This window comes from Leptonychotes weddellii, chromosome 4 (assembly GCF_054177405.1).
Source record: "Leptonychotes weddellii isolate Sample4059 chromosome 4, ASM5417740v2, whole genome shotgun sequence".
NCBI lineage: Eukaryota > Metazoa > Chordata > Mammalia > Carnivora > Phocidae > Leptonychotes > Leptonychotes weddellii.
Genome location: NC_138372.1, coordinates 112458815 through 112481457, shown reverse-complemented (window position 1 = coordinate 112481457; position 22643 = coordinate 112458815). Strand labels below are relative to the sequence as shown.

The 22643-nt window shown below is 34.8% G+C and overlaps 1 protein-coding gene across 3 annotated transcripts in view; it reads left to right on the top strand.

The window, feature by feature from the left end:
• The window catches only part of ARFGEF1 (ARF guanine nucleotide exchange factor 1), a 144837-nt gene that overhangs the window by 69161 nt on the left and 53033 nt on the right, over nt 1–22643 (top strand). For 2 of the 3 annotated variants that reach the window (XM_081816075.1, XM_081816077.1), the window contains 7 exons: nt 4680–4855; nt 5613–5746; nt 9379–9613; nt 18914–19013; nt 19334–19473; nt 19579–19687; nt 20568–20784. In XM_081816075.1, the coding sequence (XP_081672201.1) occupies nt 4680–4855; nt 5613–5746; nt 9379–9613; nt 18914–19013; nt 19334–19473; nt 19579–19687; nt 20568–20784 (1111 nt within the window). The remainder of the gene's footprint in view (nt 1–4679; nt 4856–5612; nt 5747–9378; nt 9614–18913; nt 19014–19333; nt 19474–19578; nt 19688–20567; nt 20785–22643) is intronic. The other variant, XM_081816076.1, reaches the window with a different exon arrangement.

The window sequence follows — 22643 nt, the reverse complement described above, 5'->3', positions numbered from 1 at the left end:
TTTTTTTTTAAAGATTTTTATTTATTTATTTGACTGAGAGAGACACGGCGAGAGCGGGAACACAAGCAGGGGGAGTGGGAGAGGGAGAAGCAGACTCCCCGCCGAGCAGGGAGCCCGATGCGGGACTCGATCCCAGGACCCTGGGATCATGACCTGAGCTGAAGGCAGACGCTTAACCGACTGAGCCACCCAGGCGCCCTGAGGAGCATTCTTGTTATAGATATCTTTTAACACTTTAGGATAAATTTATAAAAAAGGAATACTTTAAAAAAATACTTTGATCAAGGCATATGGGCATTTAAATTTACATAATCTGCTTTGTTTAATATCACTTTACTAGATGGATTATATCTTACTGTTGTAATTTGTGTTTCTTTGACCACTTGCAGGGAGCATTCATTATTTTTGTAGGTAAATATTAGCAGTTTCTTGGTCCAGCTGAATATCTATAGGCTATTTATACTTTCTGAATTGCCTATTCATGACTTTTGCCTGTTTTTCCTTTTTTGGGTTTTTTTGTTCTTATTTCATGGTTTATTCACATCAAGAAATTAGCCCTTATTCAGTGTATTGTAAATATTTTTTTCTAGTCAGTCTTTGTTTTGTTTTCATTTTGTTTAGCCTTTGCATATGTTATTGTTCTGAGCAGATATTTGACCACACATAGAAAATGTAATAATTATTGTCCTTTTTTTCGTGAATTCTGTTTTTGCCTTGCTTAGGATGGATTTTACCACCCTAAAATTACAGAAATATTCTGCCATACATTTTTCTAATACTTTTGTTTTTATTTTTTGAATTTAGATCTTTAATTCCTCTGAAATGGTTATATAGAATCCATCCTTTCCCAATTAATTTGAAATGCCAGTTTTATCCTACGTGATTCTGTTTGAGTTTTCTGTACAGTAACATTGAGCTATTTATTGTATCCAGTGTTGAATTGTTTAAAATATTTTAATTTTATAGTATACTTTGATCTTTGTAGTGCAAGTCCCCCCACCCCTGCCAATTCTTTTAAACATCTATTAAATGTATTCTTCTACATGACTTTAGAACCAGTTTATTAAGTTAAAAAAAAAAAAAAGGTTTATTTAGTGATTAGAATTGTATTGTGTTTATAAGTTAACTTGGGGAGATATATCTTATTTGAAGTATTGAACCTTCTAATCCAGAAGTATAAGTTCATTCAGTCAGATCTTTTATGTCACTCAGTAAAATTTCATTGTTTTCTTCCTTTTGCTCTTGCACATTTCCTGTTTAATTATTTCTATGTTTTTTGTTTTAGTTTCGGTAGTATTTTGGATGACTCTTTTTTTCTCACTTCCTAATTTATTTTTTTTTAATTTTTACAGTTTTCATTTAACGTTGTATATAAAATTACTTTATTCCTGCATCTTCTCAATTGTTTCTGCCTTATATTTGCCCTTTTTCCTTTTCTACCTAACTACTGTCCAGTGTTAGTCTCGTGCTGACCACGTTGCTATGGTGAATGCCCACATGGACAGTTGTACCATGAGCCTTGTCTCGTGGTACTTATTCAGTGTAGATGATGTATTTCTTCCTGTAAACCTGCACTACTTTGTCAGTTTGCTGACCTTTGTGGTATCCTCACACAAATTGTACTTCAGCATCCTTTTGAATGGGCATGGATTGAATGTTGTACTTCTGTCTCAGCTTTTTGGAAAGGAGGGAAGACATCATCTTCCTGTGAATGTGGGAAGGTGCATTGAAATACCTTTTACTCTTCTTGCTCTGGTCAGAAGTCACAAAGGGATTGAACTTCATTTTGGTTGCTGGCACTTCAGCAATGGCCACAAGAAGCTCCCACTTCCTAATTTAATTGGAATATAGAAAAACCGTCATTTTTCCATATTTATCTCGTAGTTATTCACTTTCTAAACTCATATTGTTTCTAAAACTTTATTTCATTATCTTGGGTTTTTCTAGGTGAATAATGTATTTTGTCTTTGTTCTTTTACAGTATTTATTCCTCATTTTTGTTCTTTTGTTTCTGTTACGGAACATTTGTTTGAACCTCTAGAAAATATTGAATAGTGTTAATGATGGCAAGGAACCTCATTTTGTTTTTAACATTACTGTTGTATTTCACCAGTAAGTTTGATAATTGCTGTTGGTTTTTGGAGAATACTCTATCAAATTAAGTATATGAGTGTGTGTGTGCCTGGATGTGATTTTAGTTTTGTTTTTTAAGTCAGGATTAACTTGAATTTTTTCATACCATTGAAAAATACCAGATCAGCAATTATGAAAACTTACTGGTAAATATAGCAGTAATGTTAAAAACATTACATTTGTCTCTTGTTTATTTATATTTTTCCTAGTAATTTCAATGGGATTCATCAAAGGAGAAGTTAATTTTTAGTGGACTCAATTTACCACCTTGAAAACAGAAGTCTGCACTTATATTTAGGAGACAATTAGAGAGGGAGAATTAGAGGAGAAGACATAGAGAATAATAATATCTAACTCTATTAAGTACTTTCTGTGTATCCCAAATGATTTTATGTGCTTTACTTACATTTATTAAATTAATCCTCCCCAAACACTGGGATATTTAGGTGCTGTTACTATTTCCTTTTTTACAATGAGAAAATTGAGAGATTTAAGTTAACTTGTAGGAAGCAGTAAAGTGAAGAATGTTTTCAGTTCTTTTGAAAAATTTCCTAGGAAGGGAGGAAGGAAAGTATCATCAATGAATATTGATTATTCCTCTCAGAAATGTGAAAAAAGGATAAAAGTGGACAGTAGCAGAAGTGTAGCAAGAGTTGAAGGAAGATTTTTTTTTCAGTGAAAAGATTTGAATATGTTAATAAGTATTGGAGAAGATCAGTCATATACGTGAAATTGAAAATGTAATGTTGCAAGAAAAAACTTGAGTTGGGGGAAGATATTAATGAATGCAAGAAGAGATGGGTTTGAGGGTGAATGAATAGTTCACTTTAGAAGTACAAAGGAATATTTTTTCCCCTGAAATGAGAGGAAAGAGAAAGATTATTGTTGATGTCAGGGAACTTTATGGTGGGACAAGGGAGACTGAAGTAGGCTATGTTAAGTTACCTACTTCTTAGCTAAGTAGGTAATTTGTTTGTTTGTTTGTTAAGGGAAGGTGGAGGAGGGGCAGTGGGAGGGGATGTAATTGGGTATTGACAGAAAATGGAATAAGTGCTTTGAGGACAGTTATCATTTTCTGATAATCATTATTAAATTTTTTATGACTTCTTCCAGAGAACTCTTTGCATATTAAACATTTTTATATATGTAAGATATATATAATAAATAATATGTCTTTTAAAAGCTGTAGCGGTATTTAGCACATTAATACATACATATATATTATGCATATTATATATATATTAAAAGTTGTAATAGTATTAAGCATGTCTAATATTAGCATGTTAAGATCCAAAAGGTCCACTAGGAGAACTGTTTTGTGTAATGCAGAGTTTCCCAAATATATTTTATCAATGAATATCTTTTTCATGTACCAGTTGTTAATTGTAAAACGTACTTTGAAATCATCCAGTTTAAACTATCCAGGGTGTTCTAATTGGGAGAGCAGAAAGCAGCTTCAGAGTTGGGACATCAGATATACTCTTTTCATTACTGAATTAGCCAAAAATTGGGCACATGTTATCAGTTATAGACAAAATAATAGCTACCACTGATTTAGAATTAGTTGTGTTCTTTATGTATTGGGCGTATGTAGGGTATGTGTGTTTTGGTGATTCCTCACGAACATTATTATCTTTGTTGCTGATGAAGAAACTGAGGCAAAGAAAGATGAAATAAATTATCCAGTTAAATGGGGAGACATGATTGAAACACAGGTCTTTCATATTCCAAAATCTGTTATAGTATAGTATGTTTCCTTTGCTTATAGTTCTCTTTTAATTGGTAGCGTGAAATGAGCAATTTTCTGCCAGATGGCTGAGTTATGGCCACAGATAAGTATGTATTTCTTTTTTTAAATAACATACATTACACCTAGAATAGTTATGAAACTAGATATTATTTGCATTATCTCTTTGTTCTACTGGAAGTCATTTATTTCTGTTCATATTAATTAAAAGTATGATTACTCAAGAGTGACATGCTGAAAAATACTCAGGGGTGTAGCCATTTTTCCCATATCTGTGTTCTTAAGAATATATTATTAGAGTTATTAATAGGTATTCTAAAAAGAGGAAGAGGGGCTCATGGTAAAATAAATTTTGGAAACACTGCGTATTATATATTCCCTTTAGAGAGCAAATTAAAAACTGTAATAAAGAAAGCTATTTCCCAGCATATCTCTAACTTACTTGATAATGGGATTTTTTTTTAAGAATCTCTGTTAACATCTTAAGGCATTAGCATTCATTAGAACCAAGTTTAGTAAATGATAATATAGACCAAAAGAAAGCTTCTGTTTGGGCACATACCAGTTAGCCTTTGATCAGCTGAGTGTGTTTCCTAGCTAGAGCTACTTAAGGATTATATTTGGATGTATTCCAAATGCATACTTACTACTAAGTATGCTAACCTTTAAATGGTGCCAATACATACTGTTCCACATTGCTTTTTTGCCACTGTTGCGTTTTAAATACTCTTTATGCTTTTTCAGTACACTTCAGTTAAGTCAGATATATTTGCATGTTTTTTTATTCTTACCATTTTAGATATGGGAGAAAGAACTACTATAAATGCAAGTGCAGATGGCAACATTGGAAGTATAGAGGATGGTAGCGACAGTGAAAATATTCAAGCAAATGGAATTCCAGGAACACCAATTTCTGTTGCATATACACCGTCTTTACCTGATGACAGATTGTCTGTCTCTTCCAGTGATACTCAGGTATAAATGGGGGGCAGGGGGTATCCAGTTAATCTTACAGATTTATAGGCTACCAGCACCTTGTGGTGAATATATCTAGTTGATCTGCTGGCTAATTATAATTTGGGAAAATAAAAACTTGGGTTTTTCTTATTGATATAAATCAAAGCAGTTTATTCCCTGAATATATTGATAGTTAACTTGCCAACTCTAAGCTGTTTCATATATGTTCACATCTTCTCTATGCTCCCCGCTATTGATACCTTGTCAGGGCATGATGTGCTAGATTTTGTTTGTAATGGTATGAACTGGATAAATTTCAAGAGTTTTTTTTGGTGGCAAAGAGAGAATATTTTTAAAGAACTTATTTTTTGGGGTGCCTGGGTGGCACAGTCAGTTGAGCTTCTGCCTTCGGCTCAGGTGATGATCCTGGGGTCCTGGGATCGAGCCCTGCATTGGGCTCCCTGCTCAGCGGGGAATCTGCTTCTCCATCTCCCTCTGCCACTCCCCCATTTGTGCTCTCTCTCTTTCTTCCTCTGTTAAATAAATAAAAATCTTTATTTAAAAAAAAGAATTTCTTTTTTAAGGTATTAATTTATTGCTGGGGAGGAGAGTGGTATGTCAGATTAAAGAGAAACAGTGTGGCAAATTCCTCATCAGGTTTCTCCTCCAACAGAACCCCCTCCATTAATTACTGAACTGAATAAAATATATGGAAGGTTGAAATGATTTTACACTGGCAAATGTCTTTATTTACATGGTATGTTAACTTGTTTAGGAATCTGGAAATTCTTCAGGACCTTCACCTGGTGCTAAGTTTTCCCACATTTTACAAAAGGATGCCTTTCTAGTATTCAGGTCATTGTGTAAACTGTCCATGAAACCACTGTCAGATGGACCACCAGATCCAAAGTAAGTCATTACCTATTCTGCTTGACAAATAGTTTTTTAAGCTTGAAACTTACTTACTATAAGGTAGTCTTTGGATTTTCTTTTGTTCTTCTTGCCCCATAGAACTCTCAAAAATATATTTTAGGGTTATTTTGCTTTTTAAAAAATGTATTTGAAAAATAGTTCGAAAATTGCTAGATACCTTACACTGTTTCCCAAAGCATACCAACAATATTAGAGAATTGTGCCTGGTTGAACAATTGAAAGAATTCTTATTTCAGTATCATGAGTAACTTTGGAGTAAGTGTAGCTCTGTTACATTTAGCCTCATGCTAGGTTTCTGAAAGCTACCAGTTGAAAGGTAATAAAACCTAAGAGAAATGAATTCTAAAATTTATAACGAAAGATACTGCATATTCATTAAGGTCTGAAAAATGCTCTGATGTGATACCTTCCTCTGTGGGAAGCAGGAAGTACTTTGAGATAGGAGTCACTTGTCTGATTCCTGTCAAATATATTAGTTTAAACTGTAGGAAAGTGCCATTTTTGTAAGTCATAAGTCACCAAATATCTTTCATTTCATATGAGTCAAATGTAACTAATTCTTGCTTGAGACTGAGTTTGGGCACTATTGGAGAGCCATGCCTCCCTAATGTTGCAGCATGGTGTAATACAGCATGACAATTTAGGAGAACTTTCTGGAGAAAGAAATCTTAAAGGTGGCTTGGCCTGAGCGGCTTGGTGAAAAGGATATTGAAATAGGGGGAAAATGTAAGCACTACTTCATTTTTTAAAAACTCTAGAGCATTCCGGTTTCTAAATGTCACCTAAGAAGAAAGACGAGAGACAGTTACAATAAAAACTTTATTAAGTTTGGGGAGAAAAGAAAAACTTTGTAAGTTTTGGGAAACCACATTTGTTCTATTTTCTATAGTTTTATTTTGTCACATTGTACTGATTCAATGAGAAACATCTTTTAAGCCCTAAACCTAAAATTCTAAAATCTTTTTAGGCCCAAATCCTGAGAGTCAGAAATATAACACTGATTTTTCTTTATTTTGAAAATATAAACTCTACAGAAAAAGGATGAAGGTTGTTCAGATTGCAATATAAAGTTGACTATACCCTGTGTAATAAGAATATATTCAAAATTTTTTCAATTTCTTATTTTCACTATGACAGGAAAAATAACCATCTCATTCCGAATTGTTGAAGGTGGAAATAACTTAAGAATTTAGTGTTATTGCTGAAGGCCATCTTTGCCATGATTTAAAAATGTTATTAACCCTAAAAGTCTCAGATGTTTACTTTTCCAAATCAACTGTTTAAAAATGTGATTTGAAAAAATATTAATAAGCAGAAAAAGAATTCCTTAAAGTGCCCAAAATGAAAAGAAAACAAAAGAAAATACATGACTTTAAGGAGTACTCTATGGCAGGGGGCTTTCCTTTAGCACTATATAAAGAGTAATCTAGTTTTGGAGAGCTTCAATCTTTAATATTAGAAAGGATTCTTATTTTTGGAGAGCTGCAATCTTTAATATTACAAAGGATTCTTATGAGGAATAATGTAAATTAATTATCCTCCTACTCAGTAGACTTAAACCAAATATTAGGAAATTTTGTTTGAACATAAAAAAGACCTTTTTGGTCATCAGGAACATTAAACATTAGAATTGAATACAGAAGAGGGGCGCCTGGGTGGCTCAGTTGGTTAAGCGACTGCCTTCGGCTCAGGTCATGATCCCGGAGTCCCGGGATCGGGATCGAGTCCCACATCGGGCTCCCTGCTCGGCGGGGAGTCTGCTTCTCCCTCTAACCCTACCCCCTCTTGTGCTCTCTTTCTCACTCTCGCTCTCTCTCTCAAATAAATAAATAAATAAATAATTGAATACAGAAGAAATCAAATTTTCCACCCCTAGAAACTGTTCATTTTCCAAAAGAAAATATGTGGTTCCTATCTTACATGATTTTTTCCCCCAAAATTAATGACTTGTAGTTACATAATTTTCTTTTTTGCCTTTCTTCTCTTGATATTTTGTGATCTTGCTAAGATGATGTTCCAGGAAATGTTCGTTAAGCTTGAATTATAATTTGAAACTACCCCGTGAAAATCTGCGGGCCTGAAATTTCTAGCTTCTTTTGCCTTTATAAAAGTGTACTTGATTGTGTCATAAGACAATCATTTGATCATTTCTTCATTAATTAATGCTTTATAGATAGTAGGTACTTAATAAATGTTTAGATGGGTACATGAATAAATCCATGAGTTATATTGAGCTGGGGATACAAAAATAAAACCTATCACAAAAATTTATGTGTTAGATAACAGTAAGCTGCAGGTTGTAATAACTACTGGAATAGAGCAGAAAAGATAATAAATTAGCTAGACTAGGAAATAGTCGTAATATAAAAGCCTTGGAAGGCTTCAATATGAAGGGGAGATACTTAACCCATACCATATTTTCCGGGCTATTCATAATCTAACCTCGTACTGTTTCTAACTTGATTTAAGCTTTTTTTCCCCTTTGTTAATAACTATATTTGCTGCACATAGCCATCTTGGAAAGTTGATATGTAGCAGCAAGTAATGATATTATTGGTTCCAGTTTTATTTCAAAGATGGTAATATTTTTGTGATTCCCATTTACATGAAATTAAATATTTCTTGTTAGAGTTTCTTAGGTTCTTGAAATACTCGACCCTTAAAAACCATAAAATTTTTAAGGTAGAAATCAGGAACAGTTAAGTAAACTTAATTATCTGTGGTGTGAATGTAACTGATACAGCATTTGGAAAAAATAAAAGAATTAGCTCCTAGAGCATGTAAGTGTGTTCTGTATTTGAAAAGTTGCATGGGATCCAGTCTTCTTGGTCTGTTGGCCTTAAGAGGCCTGTCAATGGGAGAAAAATTATGTGTTGTGAAATCTGATAATTACAATGCTAGATACTGATCAGAATATAGCATAGTATATTGATCAGAAAAAAAGTGAAAATTTAAGCTGAAAGGGAGTTTTTTTGCTTTTCATTATTAAAATACATAGAATAAATGGGTAAACTATTAAGAGATATAAGTGTTCTAAAAGCCTCTGTATTTCAAAAAAGAAAAGAACTTTAAATGGTTATTGAAAAAATAAGCTTGAAGTAGTCCTACAACTTGTTCATGCAACCAAAACTTTTAATTTTGTTTAGGGTTTTTGAGTAGCATACGTAGGGAAAAAGTACATTATATACTAAACTATTAAATATTATATACTATGTATATGTATATATATACATATACTAAATATGGCATATAATCTGGGAAGATTATGATGATTTCTAAAAGGTGAAATATGCTTGTGAAAGAAAAGAACAAGGAATAAATCTTTAGTGTCCAAAGGAACAGTAGCTTGATTTTAAATATGTGTGAATGATTGCTTTTCCATATAAAAAGTTTGTGAAATTATGTGGTACTTGAGATCATAAGTGGAACTACCCATTACTAGTGGCAAAGCTTATTCATGTACTGTACTTTATGTGGTCGAGTTTTCTGTTCCTCTCCATTTAAAAGTTTGTGAAATTTTGTGGTACCAGGAAATATCTTTGGAACAGCCTTTTATTACCATAATGCTAAATATGTCCATATACTGTGCCTTCTTTTTTACATTTTAGGTCTCATGAGTTACGATCCAAGATTCTTTCATTGCAGTTACTTCTATCCATTCTGCAGAATGCAGGACCTGTTTTCAGGACAAATGAGATGTTTATTAATGCTATTAAGCAGTATCTCTGTGTTGCACTCTCAAAAAATGGAGTGTCATCTGTTCCAGAGGTTTTTGAGCTTTCTCTTTCCATATTTCTCACTTTGTTGTCAAACTTCAAGACACATCTGAAGATGCAAATTGAGGTATGTTCTGCATTTTTGGGTATTTCATTTGTTTCATGTTTTAAATCAGATTATTAATCCCCTAGAAAATTTTTCAGAATGTGAAATAATATTTGTGAATTGTCATGTACAGCTGACCCTTAAACAATACTGCTTTGAACTGAGTAGGCCCACTTACATGTGGATTTTTTTTCAATAAGTGTAGATACAGTACTGTAAGTGTATTTTCTTTTTTTTTCTTTAGTTTACTTGATTGTAAGAATACAGCATATAATACATGTAATGTACAAAATAGTTAGTTGAATGTTTATGTTGTCAGTAGGCTCGTAGCCTATTAGTAGTTAAGCGTTTGGAGAGCCAAAGTTATATGTGGATTTTCAGCTGTGCTGGGATCAGTCCCCTAACCCTCACATTGTTCAGGGGTGAACCGTGCTCCTTTTTTTTCATTTACTCATTCAACTAGCATGTGCTTATGAAGTACTAAGCACTGGGTAAACATTAAGAAAACAAAATCAAATTAAGACACAGCCCCTGCCTTCAGGGAATTTATACTGGTTGAATTGATGATTCTAGATGTCTTGAGGTAATTCAGTCCTCACAATAATTTTGCCGTTGTTTGTATGGTATGTCATAGTGAATTTGGTTATCTTAAAAGAAAGTTCTATATATACTTCACACGGTTTTAAGCCATCTAAGTTTTGGGCACTTTAAAGAGGCTATTAAGAAGGATTATATTTTTAGTGTTATATTTTAGGAGTTTGAAATTTTAATTTTTGCTTTGTATTATTTTTCTAATGTGCAAATGATAAATTATCATTTCCTAGAGATTTGAGGTGGGTGGAACAATCATATACTTTATTACTAATGTTCTACAGTATCTATTAAAATTCACATGGAATATTATGGGAATAAGACAGAATAAGGCCCTGGTATTTTAAGTGAAAGGTTTTTAAATTGGGGCCAAATTCTGAACAAGAAACAATTTCTGGTACATATATATTGTCAAATTTTAGTTTGTCTTATGTCTGTCAAAATAATGGAAGGCATTTAACTAGGAACAGTTGCTATTTTTTGATAACTTTTTTCCCATTATTTTCAGGAAGTACAGTTAAAAGAGATTTAAAAAAACTTTTGGAACTTTTGCTTCCTTACTAACCCAAAAGTCTTTCATGTGATGATGAAGCGTTTAAATTGCTATTAGATAATTTTAGAAGACTACATTCATTTACTTAGAGATTTCTGAACACTGACACTCAACTTCTTTAAGTACTGTTTAGTAGACTGTGAAATATAAATTCTTAGGGAACCAAGTATCACAAAAATCATTAAAGTTGGGATTACTATTTTTGTAGATTAAATTTGATGTACAAAACTTTTGGAAACACAAATTTAAAGGGAATACTGGTAAGAAATTTCCTTTGTCCTCAGATGGTATATTCTCATTACAAAATTGTTGTAATATTGTTCTGTATGCTTAAAGAGAGCAGGTTTATTTTGCTCTCCATTGTCCCTTATGGAGAGATTGAGGATCAAACAAGACAAGTGTAGATTGCTTTTGAAAATACTACACATATTCAAATGCACGATAAGCTGTGTTCTAGTTGGAGAAAGCAAAGCCGACATATAAATACCTAAATTTGCAAAGTAGTGTTGAGATTGTTATTACATGAATGTTCATTTTATGAGAATATTCACTTCAGAGTTTCGATAATATGATTTTCCATAGACATTAACTTACATGCCTATATCAGAAAATAGTTAATGCACAACTTTTCAAGAAAATATTTGTGAAGTGTCTATGATATTACTATTACTCTACACACATTACATTTTAGGTGCTCTATAAATCTTTAAAATTTTGATGTTTTTTTAGAGCCCCTGTCGATGGGCATGATGTCTTAAATTACAATTGTAGGCTATTGCTTGCCTAGTATAATTTGATAACTCATAGAGAGTAGCTAAAGTTTTTATTTTTCTCTTTCTCCAAATCTAGGGGTTTTATTTAGTCCACAATTTGGAGAGTTCTAAACTTTCTTTTTTGTTTGTTTAGTATAACTGATGTTAACAGTATTATATTAGTATCAGGTGTACAACATAGGGATTCAACATTTCTGTACATTACAGGATGATCACTGCAATAAATCTAGTTACCATCTGTTATCTTACAAAGTTAATTCAAGATTATTAACTATATTCCCCATGCTGTGTATTACATCCCCATGACTTACAACTGGCAGTTTATACCTCTTAATCCTCTGCACCCATTTTGAACCTCCACATCCTCACCCCTCTGTCAGCCACCAGCTGGTTCTGAGTCGGAGCTTTGTTTCTTTTGTTTTTGTTTTTTGGACTCCAAATTTAAATGAAATCATGGCAGTATTTGTCTTTCTCTTCCTTATTTCACTTAGCATAATACTTGTAAGGTTCATCCATGTTGTTGCAATGACAAGATTTAAATTCTTTTCTATGGCTGAGTAGTGTTGCATTGCACATATATATCATTTCTTCTTTATCCATTCATGGACACTTGAGATTGTTTCCGTTATCTTGTCTATAGTAAATAATGCTGCAATAAACATAGGTATCATATATCTTTTCATATTAGTGTTTTCATTTCATTGTATAGATACCCATTAGTGGAATTGCTAGATTATATAGTAGCTTTATTTTTAATTTTTTGAGGAACCTCCATACTCTTTTCCATAGTGGCTGTACCGGTTTACATCCCCACCAATAGTGTACAAGAGTTCCCCTTTCTCTACATCCTCATCAACACTTGTTATTTCTTATCTTTTTGATAATAGCCATCCTCACAAGTGTAAGGTGATATCTCATTATGGCTTTGATTTGCATTTCCTTGATGATTAGTGATGTTGAGCATCTTTTCGTGTACCTGTTGGCCATCTGTATGTGTCTCCTTTGGAAAAATGTCTATTCATAACCTCTGCCGGTTTTTTTAATTGATTTTTTTTTGTTTTTTTGCTATTGAGTTGTGTAAGTTCTTTATATATTTTAGATATTAACCCCTTGTTAAATATATGATTTGCAGATGTCTTCTATTTAGTAGGTTGCCTTTTCATTTCATTAATGGTTTCCTTTGCTGTGCAGAAGCTGTTTAGTTTGATGTAGTCCCATGTGTTTACTTATGCTTTTGTTTCGCTTGCCTTTGGAATCAGAACCAAAAAGACATCACTAAGGCTTATGTCAACAAGCTTACTGCCTATGTTTTCTTCTAGGAGTTTTTTATGGTCTTACATTCAAGTCTTTAATCCATTTTGAGTTCATTTTTGTACATGGTGTAAGATAGTGGTTCAGTTTCATCATTTCACATGTAGCTATCCAGTTTGCCCAGGACCAGTGATTGAAGAGACTGATTACTGATTTAATCTCCTTACTAGTAATTGGTCTATTCAGATTTTCTATCTCTTCCTGATTCATTCTTGTAACATTGTATGTTTCTAGGAATTCATCCATTTCTTCTAAGTTGTCCCATTTGTTGGTATATAATTGTTCATAGTAGTCTTTTGTGATCTTTTGTATATCTGTGGAATTAGCTGTAACCTCCTATTTCATTTCTGACTTTGTTTGAGCCCTGTCACTTTTTTCTTGGTGAGTCAGCCTGAAGGTTTGTCAGTGTGTGTATCTTTCCAGAGAATCATCTCTTTGTTTATTCATCTTTTCTGTTGTCTTTTTAGTCTCTCTCTCATTTATTTACACTCTGATCTTATTTCCTTCCTATGTTTAGTTCCTTGTATTCTATTTTTTAATTCCTTTAGATGTAAAGTTAAGTTACTCATTTGAGATTTCTCTTGTTTGTTGAAGTAGGCTTGTATTGCAGTGATTCCCCTCTTAGGACCGCTTTGGCTGCATCCTATAGATTTTGGTATGTTGTATTTGTTTTCATTCATCTCAAGGTAGTTTTTGACTTCTCCTGTGACTCAGTTGTTCATTAGTGTGTTGTTTAATCTCCACTTGTAGTTTTTCAGTTTTTCTTCTTGTAATTTCTAATATTAAACCATTGTGTTTGAAAAAGGTGTTTGATATGATTTCAGTCTTCTTGAATTTATTGAGACTTGTTTTGTGGTCTAAAATGTGATCTGTCCTGGAGAGTGTTTCATGTGCATTTAAGAAGGGTGTATATTCTGTTTTTGGGTTCTGTATACTGTTAACGCTTGAATGAAACAGGGGTAGGGACATTTAACTCCTGCCTAGTCAAAAACCCAGGTTAACCATCTGACTCCCCCAAAATTTAACTACTAATATCCTACTGTAGCCTGGAAGCCTTTACTGATAACAGTCAATTAACATATATTTTGTATATTGTATGCATGATATACTGTGTTACAATAAAGTAAGCTAGAGAAAAAACATTAAGAAAATCATAAGAGAAAATATCTTTACAGTGCGTTACTGTATTTATCAAAAGAAATCCACATAGGATGGAGCTTGAGAGTATTTTTTTTAAGTGTGTTTTTAAGATTTTATTTATTTATTTGAGATAGGAAGAGAGAGAACATGAGTGGTGGGGAGGGGCAAAGGGAGAGGTAGAAGGGGACTCCCTGCTGAGCAAGGAGCTTGACGTGGGGCTTGATCCCAGGACCCTGAGATCATGACCTGAGCCGAAGGCAAGTGCTTAACCAACTGAGCCACCCAGGCACCCCGGAGCTTGAGAGGTAAAATAAGTCAGAGAAAGACAAATACCATGTGATTTTACTCATATGTGGAATTTAAGAAATAAAACAGATGAACATATGGGAAAGAAAAGAGAGAGAGAGGCAAACCAGGAACAAACTATAGAGAACAAACTGAGGTTTACTGGAGGGGAGGTGGGCAGGGGGATGGGTTAAATGGGTGATGGGTTAAGGAGGTCACTAGTAGTGATGAGCACTGGGTGTTGTAGGTAAGAGATGGATCACTAAGTTCTACACCTGAAACTAATATTATACTGTATGTTAGCTAACTGGAAGTTAAATAAAAACTTGAAAGAAAAAAAAAATCCACATATAAGTGGGCCTGCATAGTTCAAACCCATGTTTTTCAGGGGCTGCCTGTACATCTATTAAATCCATCTGGTATAATGTATTATTTAAGACCAGTGTTTCCTTAATGATATTCTGTCTTGATGTAAGTGGAGGATTGAAATTTCATACTCTACTGCTGTCAGTTTCTCCCTTTAGGTCTGTTAATATTTGCCTTATATATTTCAGTGCGGCTATGTATGGTGCATATATAAGTATTCTAAATTTTTGCTGGATTGACCCCTTTATTGTTATTTACTGCCCCACTTTGTCTTTTATTACTGTCTTTGTTTTAGTCTTTTTTTGTCTGATATGAGTGTAGCTATACCACCTTTCTTTTCATTTCCCTTTGCATGGAATATCTTTTCCATTCTTTCACTTTCAAGTCTGTGTATGTCCTTACTTCTGAAACGAGTCTCATGTAGGAAGTATATAGATGTGTCTTGTTTTTTCATTCATCCAGCCACTATATATCTTTTGATTGGGGCATTTAGTTCATTTACATTTGAAGTAATTATTGATAGGTAAATACTTAACTGCCATTTTGTTAATTTTTTTCTGACTGTTCTGTTCCTTTTTCTTTTTCTCTTCCTTTGTGGTTTGATGACTTTTTTTAGTGTTATGGTTAGATTCCTTTCTCATTTTGTTTGTATATTTACTATAAGTTTTTGGTTTGTGGATATGGTGAGGTTCACATCTATCCTCCTATGTATAGATCAGTTTAAGTTGATCACAACTTAAATTTGAACACACTCCTAAGCTGCATTTTTACTCCCTCCCCCATTTTATGTTTTTGATACCGCTTTTTACATTTTTTATGTAACCCTTAACTAATCATTGTTTTAATTGATTTTACTTTTTTTAACTTTATTAGTAGCTTTATAAGTGATTAATTTACTACCTGTACTATAATGTGCCCTTTCTAGTGAGATTTTTACTTTTGTATATTTTCTTGTTTATTAGTGCCATTTCTTTTCAGCTGAAAGAAGTCTTGTTAATATTACTTATAAAAACAGTTTAATTATAATGAACTTCTTTGGTTTTGCTTCTCTGGAAAACTTGCTCTCTTCTTGAAATTTGAATGATAATCTTGCTGGTTAGAGTATTATTGGTTGGAAGTTTTTTCCTTTCAGCACTTTGAATATCTCCTGTCACTCCCTTCTGGGCCACACAGTTTGTGCTCACATATCTGTTGATAGCCATATGGGTTTTTCCTTGTACACAACTAGTTGTTTTTCTCTTGCTGCTTTTAAGATTTTCTCTGTATCTTTAATTTTTGACATTTTAATTATAATGTGTCTTGGTGTGGACCTCTCTGAATTCATCTCATTTGTAACTCTTTGGGCTTCCTGGACCTAGATGTCTGTTTCCTTCCCTCAGGGAAGTTTCTAGACAATAATTCTTCAGATAAGTCTTCTGCCCCTTTCTCTTGCTCTTCTCCTTTAGGGACCACTATAATGAGAATGTACTTCCACTTGATGTTGTTCCTTAAGTGATCTTCATTTTTTAAAAATTCTTTTTCCTTTTTGTTGCTCTATTTGGGGGGTTCTTCTGCCCTGATTTGTAGATCGCTGGTCCTTACCTATTTGATTCAGTCTGCTGTTGAACCCCACAAGTGTATTTTTCAGTTCAGTTATTGTGTTCCTCAGCTCTTGACTTCTTTGCTATTTCATTTTCTTTCTTGAAGTTCTCATCCATTCCTGTACCACATTCTGTGAGCATCCTTATGACCATTACTTTGAATTCTTTTTCATGTAGATCACTTATCTCCATATCATTAAGGTCTTTTTCTGAGGTTTTTGTCTTTTTTTTTTTTTTGAAATCTATTTCTCAGTTTCCTCATTTTGCTTGACTGTTTCTATGTATCAGGTGAAACAGCTGCCTCTCTGTCTTGAGGGAATGACCTCGTGCAGGTGATGATCTTTCTCATTCAACCTTGCCCTAGCTCTTGGTTGTCCCTGGAACCTTTGTGATTATCTAAACCACCTTATTTATTCTTGATATGCACCTATTGTTGAGGATGTGCCCTGTCCTGTCAGTGATCCATGGGGAGGAATCTCATTTAGCACCTAGTTTCAGGCTGTTTGGAAGCCACTCCCTCAGGCAACAACTTTTAAATAATGCAAATATATACAGTCCTGTTCTCCAGACTGGAGATCTGGAGATGTCCCCTGTGTGACAGTGGCAAAAATCCTGACTCCAGAGAAGTGCATAAGCTCCTTTCTGGGAAGACCTGTCAAATTGTAGTAAGGCCAGGGGAGGCGCAAAACATGGCTTCTCCCTGCTTTCACTCCTGGGGAGCACCTTTTTCACCTCTAGATGTGAGGGAGACCTGAAGCCTGTTTCTCAGGATGAAGCTTCCAGGCTAAATAAATAGACCTTTTTTTATAGGAAGACATGTTGTGTTTCAGTCTGCTGTCTGTGCAATGCCCTGTGGATGGTGGCATGCCAAGAACAGTCTTTCTGATTGTTACAATCCCGTGTTGCTCTGAATGCCAGCTCTCTTGGCCACCAGGGCCAGGCAATCAAGTGGTATCTCCTCTGTGGATTGCACATGCTCACTGGCTGTAGCAAGACAACTGGAGAGTGTAGGGGAAGGGGCACCCTTGCTGGCTTAAGACTTCAAAAAGGCAGTGCCTGTGTATTTCAACAGTGCTGTGGCAGAGTGCCTCGTCTGTGTGTCCATTGGCTTTAGGCTGGGTGCAGGAGAATGCCACAGCCACTTGTGCTCACCAGCCTCAGCCTGGGGGCAGGGGAGCACTGCAACCACCCACGCTCTCTAGCCTCAGCAAGTGTCATGTCCACTGCCCCTTGCTTGTCCTAGCAAGGCAGCAAACTTTCTTGATTCATGGTACCTTTAGAGTGTCTGATCTTTTCACAGCGTACTTGTCCTAAAAGAAGTACCTAACAGTTCCATTTATTAAGTAATTAGGTCCAAACAGCTTAACAAATATTTCTCTTTAAGCAATGTAATCTCCATTTGAAGAAAAATAATACAGATAAATTTTTAAAAATGATGTTTTTATTTCATTCTTAAGTAGTCACAGTTACTTGACTACCAAAATGTATGTGCCTTTTGGACACTGCCCAACTCCTCAGACCTTGGAATCCACTTGGACACTGCCACCCTTATTTCCTATTCTTCATTGACTTTCATGCGGTCCCTGCCCTTTAGCGTAGCAATCACTAAAACTGAGGTTTGCGAAAATAATGATGTCACTGAAAGGAATGTAGTGTGATCTAATGTTGAAACTGAGCAGTCTTGTGAGGTATTCAACAGATATATTTCTTTGGAATTTTCTCTCAGAAATTGTCATGGCATCCCTCTAAGTTGGCTGCAGGGGTGCCTTGGGGCAATGCTTAGGAGCTGTGATCATAAATATTTATTGAACAGCTGCTGTATGCTAGGCAGTGTGGACACAGTGCTTAGGAAGAAAGACTTGGTCCCTACCTTCTTAAAAAGTTATGCTCTGTAGGAAATGCTGCTGACTTTAAGGAAGTAATAGAAATGTGTTGGATTTTGTGAAAGAAAAGCACATTTCAAGGGTACCTCACCCAATTAGGAGGGAGAAAGACATTAGTCACCTCATATTATCAGTATGCATTTCTGGAGCACAAAGCTCCCTAAATGTTAATGTGTGACTTTTAGTTTTCTTTTTTCAGTCATCCCTTCTTAAATCAGTCACTTTTCCAAAATAAATTTCAATCTAAAAATTCTTTCTTAGCTCTTAAATTGTAATTTATTTAATTAGGTTGAGTAACTCCTTTTTATTTGACATCATTTGGTGTAAAGAATAGTAAGAAATAGTTTGTTGTTTTCAGATAGAGATTTCCACTTACGTAATTATAAAAATATCATAGTGTAAGAGATGATTTTTATTGTGTGGATTAGAGCATTAGGCACATTTAAATCTAGGAAAATTGGGCACCTATTATAATGGCTGAAAAACCTAACTGATGAATAAATTTATAATCTTTGGGAGATTAAAAAAATGAAGTATGAGTTACATTGGTTTTGTAAATATGTTCACAGAATTTTTACCCAGAGGACTTTGCAGGTTTCCTTTGTAGTGGCTGTGTGATAGCAAACAAAACAACGTGAAGTTCAGTACTCCTACTAGAAGGGCTAGTTGAAGTCACACACCCAAGTTAGCTTAGTCCTGACGTTTCAGAGATGGAACTCAAAAGAAGTTGAACTCCAGAGGAGCCTGGGTCCTAATCTCTGCTCCACAGCTTTGGGATATTTAAAACATGATCACATATACAAATAATATTTTAAACAGAATTTTTTCCCTAATCACAGGTGTTCTTTAAAGAAATTTTCCTATACATTTTGGAAACTTCTACCAGCTCATTTGACCACAAATGGATGGTTATTCAGACATTGACAAGGATCTGTGCAGGTATTTGAAATTATCTTTATTATCTTTTCTTATTAAGAGATCTCTTAGGGATGCCTGGGTAGCTCAGTCAGTTAAGCGTCAGCCTTTGGTTCAGGTCATGATCTCGGTCCTGGGATTGAGTCCTGCATCAGGCTCCTTGCTCAGTGGGGAGCCTGCTTCTCCCTCTCCCTCTGCCTGGCGCTCCCCCTACTTGTTCTCTCTCTCTCTCTCTGTCTGACAAATAAATAAAATCTCTCTCTTAAAAAAAAAGATTTAAAAGCCCAAAATATACTAATATTCTTAATGCCTTTTGTTAAAAGCAATATATTATATTGTTACAGATGCTCAGAGTGTAGTGGATATTTATGTAAACTATGACTGTGATTTAAATGCAGCAAATATATTTGAAAGACTAGTAAATGATCTATCAAAAATTGCTCAAGGACGAGGCAGTCAAGAACTTGGTATGAGTAATGTTCAGGTAAGAACTTTAAAAGCATTTTCAAATTTAAACTCGGTCAAGGAAGAGCTGTGTGTTTCCTTAAAAGATCTTTTTGTTTTTATTCTTTTTATGAATTATTTGTAGGAATTGAGCCTGAGGAAAAAAGGTTTAGAATGCTTAGTGTCAATTTTGAAGTGTATGGTTGAATGGAGTAAGGATCAGTATGTGAATCCCAACTCTCAGACAACTCTTGGTAAGGTGACATTTTATAATTCTTTGTCGTTTCAAGTAAATGGTATTTTGAAGAAGATAGTTCCAGTTGCCATTAGGCCAGTTTTGTGACCTCTTTATTCCTTTAGCTGATAAAGGAAGCATTCTGTATGAGTTAAATACTAGTTTTAAAATTGTAATTTCTGGGGCACCTGGGTGGCTCAGTCGTTAAGCGTCTGCCCTTGGCTCAGGTCATGATCCCAGGGTCCTGGGATCGAGCCCCGCATTAGGCTTCCTACTCAGCGGTAAACCTTCTTCTCCCTCTCCCACTCCCCCTGCTTGTGTTCCCTCTCTTGCTGTGTATCTCTCTGTCAAATAAATAAATAAAATCTTTTAAAAAATAATTAAATAAATAAATAAAATTGTAAATTTACAACTTAGTTATCCAAACCTTTTTCTTTCTAAATCTTCCTAGAAATATTTAAATAATATGTTAAAGTGAAGCATATTTATGCAGCTTTGTGAAAAGATAATTATAGAAGAAACCTGTACAAGCCAAGATGTTTTAAGAAGATTGTTCACCCGTGTTTGACATTTACCCTTACTAGGAGAAAAACGCATAGCCACAGGGCTATCCCTAGTATTCCATCAGTCAAGAGTCTTTTGAGGGAAAATTATTTCTCATGAGGCATGAACTGAGAGCAGAAACCCAGTGGATCACTGCAACTGCAGAAAGAACTTTTAATGGTGCACACATTCTAATTCTAGTGTTTTAATATCAAAGTATATTGTCTGTGATGGCACTCTGTATTTTGCTTGTGTTGCATGGTTATCTAAGAAACATTGAAATTTCTTGCCTTACTTGATGGGTTTTTTTTAACCGTTTACATATTTTTATTTGAAAGATTAATTTACTGTATCAGTCTTTCTCCTCACAGGTCAGGAAAAAACCTTAGAGCAAGAGACGAGTGAAATCAAACACCCTGAGACAATAAACAGATATGGAAGTTTAAATTCCTTGGAGTCAACATCATCATCAGGAATAGGCAGCTACAGTACACAGATGTCTGGTACTGACAATCCAGAACAATTTGAAGTCCTAAAGCAACAAAAAGAAATAATAGAACAAGGAATAGATTTGTGAGTGTCCAATTTTAAGAAGAAATGTTACTGAATATCCTTTTGCTAGTACTGTATCACCCTTGCCCTGGGTTTCTCTACATCTTCAGAATATTTCTGTTCCTTTCTCATTACCACCTTTCATTGAGTAAAACCGGGCACAGGTCTCCTGTATCCAAGACTTCTAGTGGCTCATTATTCAGCTCTCCTTGTTTATTGCAGTCTAGCCCAAGAGACCCCTATAATGCACATTAAATTAATTTTGCAGCATATCTTACATACTGTTGATGAATATCATCTCAGTAGTTTTGCATTGTTCATTTAGTAGCTCAGTTATAAAATCCCCCATTATATTTCCTAAGCAGATGACAAGTAAAAAATTTACAATATGAAACTTCTAATAGCTAGCTTCTCATTGCTCCTTTTATAGGTTTTATATTTTCTCCAGTTGGGTTACAAATGTGCTACTCTTGTTACTGATCCATTGTTACCAATTTCAGTTTTATATGTTGATAAGGTAATAACCTCCTTTTCCAACCTGGCTACTCTACCAGACCCAGATCTTGTAAAGTCAGTTTTCCCACTAAGCTGTATGGCATTGACCTGCTCCTGGACTATTTCGTATCCAAATAGTACCATGCTGCTTTCATTCCTCTAATTGCCCATCTTTTTCAAAGAGAAACTGGAAGGAAACATGAAGTTGCTGACATTTCTCCATGGATCTAGCTACTGTAAACTGTTAAAAAATTCCCTTGTATATTTACCTGGTTTGCTACTTCTCCTGTAAAGCATTTCTTCTGACTCTTAAACAGTACCTTTTGGTGAACGTTCAAGTTCCCAAAAAAAGGCAAAATGTATGCACGTATATTGTCATAAAATTATAAAATCTCACAAAATTGCCTCAGGAAAGAGCCATTAATAGTTCATTCATTCCAGTTTTTCAGTCAATATTTATCAAAGTCCCATCTGTTCCTGACATTATGCAAGGTCCTAGGGAAACCTGATGAAGGAAACAGCCATGGCTTCTAAGGGACTCAGGGTCTAGTATGTGTAATCAGATACTCATATTGAAATTCTCAGCAAGTGTTACTCAGCAAACATATATTTGGTGTTTGGGACTGTGTGCCAAGAACCATGAAAGCATTGGTTCTTGTATTTAAGATTACAGCCTAAATATGGGGCAAAAGTGTTTTTCTAAAATAATACCATGTATTGTCCATAATCGTATACAAAGTGCTGCCAAGATATGATAACTCTCTTTGAAGTATTTGGGAGTGAGTTGGAGCCGTCACAGGACTGCAAAGCGGAGGGCTCCTTAGTCTCTAGTCGGCCTTTCAGCCCCTGGACTTGATCTCTGCTTCATACTTTCATGAGAATGCTTTCATGTTGCTATGTTCTCATTACACTCTTTCATGACTGTGGCACCATTCTGTCTTGTTCTCCTACCATTCTGATCATGCCATCTCAGTCTTCCTGTGGGCTCTTTATCTCCTGCATACAGCTTAGCATTTCCAGAGTTCTGTCCCTCAGCCCTTTCTTACTTTGTAATTTCTCCTAGATGATCATGTTCTTTTTCATGACTTCAGCTACTATGTATGTGCTAGCATGTCACCACTCCCCAGTGTTACTTCTAATGTAAATACCTCTGCTGAAGTCTAGACTCATGTCCATAATTGCCCGTTGGACATCTCTGTTGGATATTGCTTAGGTTCTCACACTCAGTATGTCCATAACCAAATTTATCAGTCTCCATTCTCTCCATAATCAACTCCCTAATACTCTAACCAAAAACAAAAGACAAATAGAAAACTACTGTTTCTGTATTTCTTATTTAGGCTAGTAACCCCAGCATGCTACCAAATTTAAAAGCTAGAATCCTG